The sequence below is a fragment of the Macrobrachium nipponense genome, chromosome 8, assembly GCF_015104395.2.
Source record: "Macrobrachium nipponense isolate FS-2020 chromosome 8, ASM1510439v2, whole genome shotgun sequence".
Classification (NCBI taxonomy): Eukaryota; Metazoa; Arthropoda; class Malacostraca; order Decapoda; family Palaemonidae; genus Macrobrachium; species Macrobrachium nipponense.
The window spans coordinates 71448359-71450858 of NC_087203.1; the positions used below are offsets into that span (position 1 = coordinate 71448359).

At 35.9% G+C, this 2500-nt stretch overlaps 1 protein-coding gene across 1 annotated transcript in view; it reads right to left on the reverse strand.

Moving 5' to 3' along the window:
• Positions 1–2500, reverse strand: part of LOC135222837 (procathepsin L-like) — a 6492-nt gene that overhangs the window by 929 nt on the left and 3063 nt on the right. The window contains exons 4-5 of the mRNA XM_064261168.1: positions 858–1049; positions 288–453 (exon numbers count right to left, since the gene is read on the reverse strand). Coding sequence (XP_064117238.1) covers positions 288–453; positions 858–1049 — 358 coding nt within the window. The remainder of the gene's footprint in view (positions 1–287; positions 454–857; positions 1050–2500) is intronic.

The window sequence follows — 2500 nt, forward strand, 5'->3', positions numbered from 1 at the left end:
AGCATGATCATTTTTTATTGTAAAGGCTGGAGGACCTCCAAATGTTAATAGTCGTTACTCATTTTCATTAATTAAAATCCAGCCTTTCTCTAAAACAGATATAAACACGCACTCATCATCATTACCTTTCCACCACCTTTCTCTCAAACTAAAACTCGCTTCCATTTCCTACTCAACATTTCTACAACTAACCGCCAAAAGCAGATAATCCAGCTACAGGCTGCTCTAGGAGCAAGAGCCCGTGCCAGCACAAGGCTGGCTTAATCTTCAACAACAACAATCATTACCTGAATGATAGAAGTGGAATGAGGACCTGGAAGCGTCTATTCCAACACTGATGGGACCAATCTTTGCAACGGCGTTCTGTAAGGCAGACTCATTTCCTTTTGGGAGGTCTACGAATCCTGTGTCAGTCGCTCCTACTTTAGCTGGGTCGAAACGACATTTGCCATCCTGGTGGAGGTAATTACTATGCTCACTTGCCTGTTTTTATTCGTTTAAGTCATCTGTTTGCGAATTTAAGGAAGCATGGCAAATCCAGCGCTTTTAGCGATAAATAATTCTTCATGAAACGTAATGATACATTATTACAATTTAAAGACATGTTCAAAGACGCCGGTTTAATTGTGAGTTCTTGCAGGAGAGTTCGGGAAATGCTAAAGGGATTCTAGACTTTACAAAATGTATCTCTTTATACAGATTCGTACAGATCTTTAAAGGGATAATTTCTTTTAGTTTAAAAAAAAAGAATTGCAACTGGATAAGAATGAACGATGCATGTTATTGTCATTTAAGATACAAAACGACAGTAAGTACCCCGGATTAGCGTTGAGAACTGAAATCCCAAAATGACTTGCCTTTGCTTCGTATGGATAGGACTCCTCCGTGTCAATGCCCTTGTTGGCTTTGATGTACTTGAATGCGTTATCCATCAGGCCTCCAAAGCATCCTAGGTTGCCGAAATCCGAGGAGCAGTCGACCAGGTTTTGCTCCGAGAGGCTAACTAGCATGCCTGTCTTCAGGAACTGCTGACCTTCCAATGACCCAGTCTGGTTTAGGACGATTGTACAGTGGGGCTCAAATCTCATGCGACATGATTCTTTTTGTATCGTCCAGATTCTCAGACTCAACGTGACATTGCCAAGTAGTGTTAATTTTTTTTTTTTCTAATGTCAGACATGTCGACAAGTTTGCGAATTCACAGCTAGCCCTATTTTCCTTATGGTTATATAAATATGATCCCTTTTATGGATTTGTATGATTCGTAATCTGTGATTTGAACTGATTTTTTTTTTTTTTACGTTGCTTAGTTCAAAGTGCGGTGTGATAAGGTTAGCGGTGCCATCAATGAAAGCGCACTTAACATGCTCCTCGGACTGGTCAACATAACTAGTACGTCTGCAGCATTATGACAGTAGACCTAATAAGCTCAACAGTCATGACAACATTTTCAAAGTAGTAATATGAATTACAACCAGTTTTCTTTGAATGTTGAAGTTTATGCTGTGTTTAAGCTGCCTGTATGTTGCAAAATGTTTTATAGGCCTAAAGAAATAATCTATGCTTTCTGAGATGTAGCCTAATCTGTTACTAATGAATTTATTTGTAGAGATTACCTGTTCTTTGATGAATACGATAGAATATGAATTACAACTAGTTTTCTTTGAATGTTGAAGTTTTAGACTGCGTTTAAGCTGGTTGTATGCTGAAAATGATTTAAAGGCCCTAAAAGATATTCTAAGTCTTATGAAATGTAATCTGTTACTAATGTTTTTATTTGTAAAGATTACCTATTCTTTGAGGAATAAAAGATGCTGCTGATTTTGATTATATGGAGAAGATTGCTATTAATCGAAATATCATAAGTATTAACTGTCAAGACGTATGGAACACTTGTTTTTTTAACTGGATTAAAATATTATTTTATTAAAATTCCTTCTGCTCGCTTTTGGTGTATAATTTATTCTTTCATAAGGTTACTTGAAGTCCAAGAATGTGTAGATAACCTCATTTGCTTTCTGGCCAGAAATTGTTAATAAAGAGATGCGACTGTTAAGTTAAAGTAAAGAAATCTAACACCTAGGCCTAGGAATAATATCTTGGCTTTGACAAAAGAATACTTGCATATGCGAATATTTGGCAAGTTATGCCATCATTTTTTTAAATATTTTAAGAATTATAACAAATAATTATGTATGAAAATCATAATATTCTTTTAAAACATATAAAGTAAATGTTTTCAAGATAATTTCATTGTCGCCAGTCAGTGTTGGCCTACTTATGTTACACTGGGTGGTTGTTGCACCGACACTAATGATCCATCACACACGCTCCCCTCACACGTTGATATCGGTGGGCGCATTCTACTTTTGTATTACATTTTTTTCAGCATTGAGGTGTAAAAGTAGTCAAATAAGACTAGTTAAAATTTTATGCTTGCTTTTGAAACATTGTTAATGCTATGACAATTTTTTTCGTTTTTTTTATTTAACATTTGAAC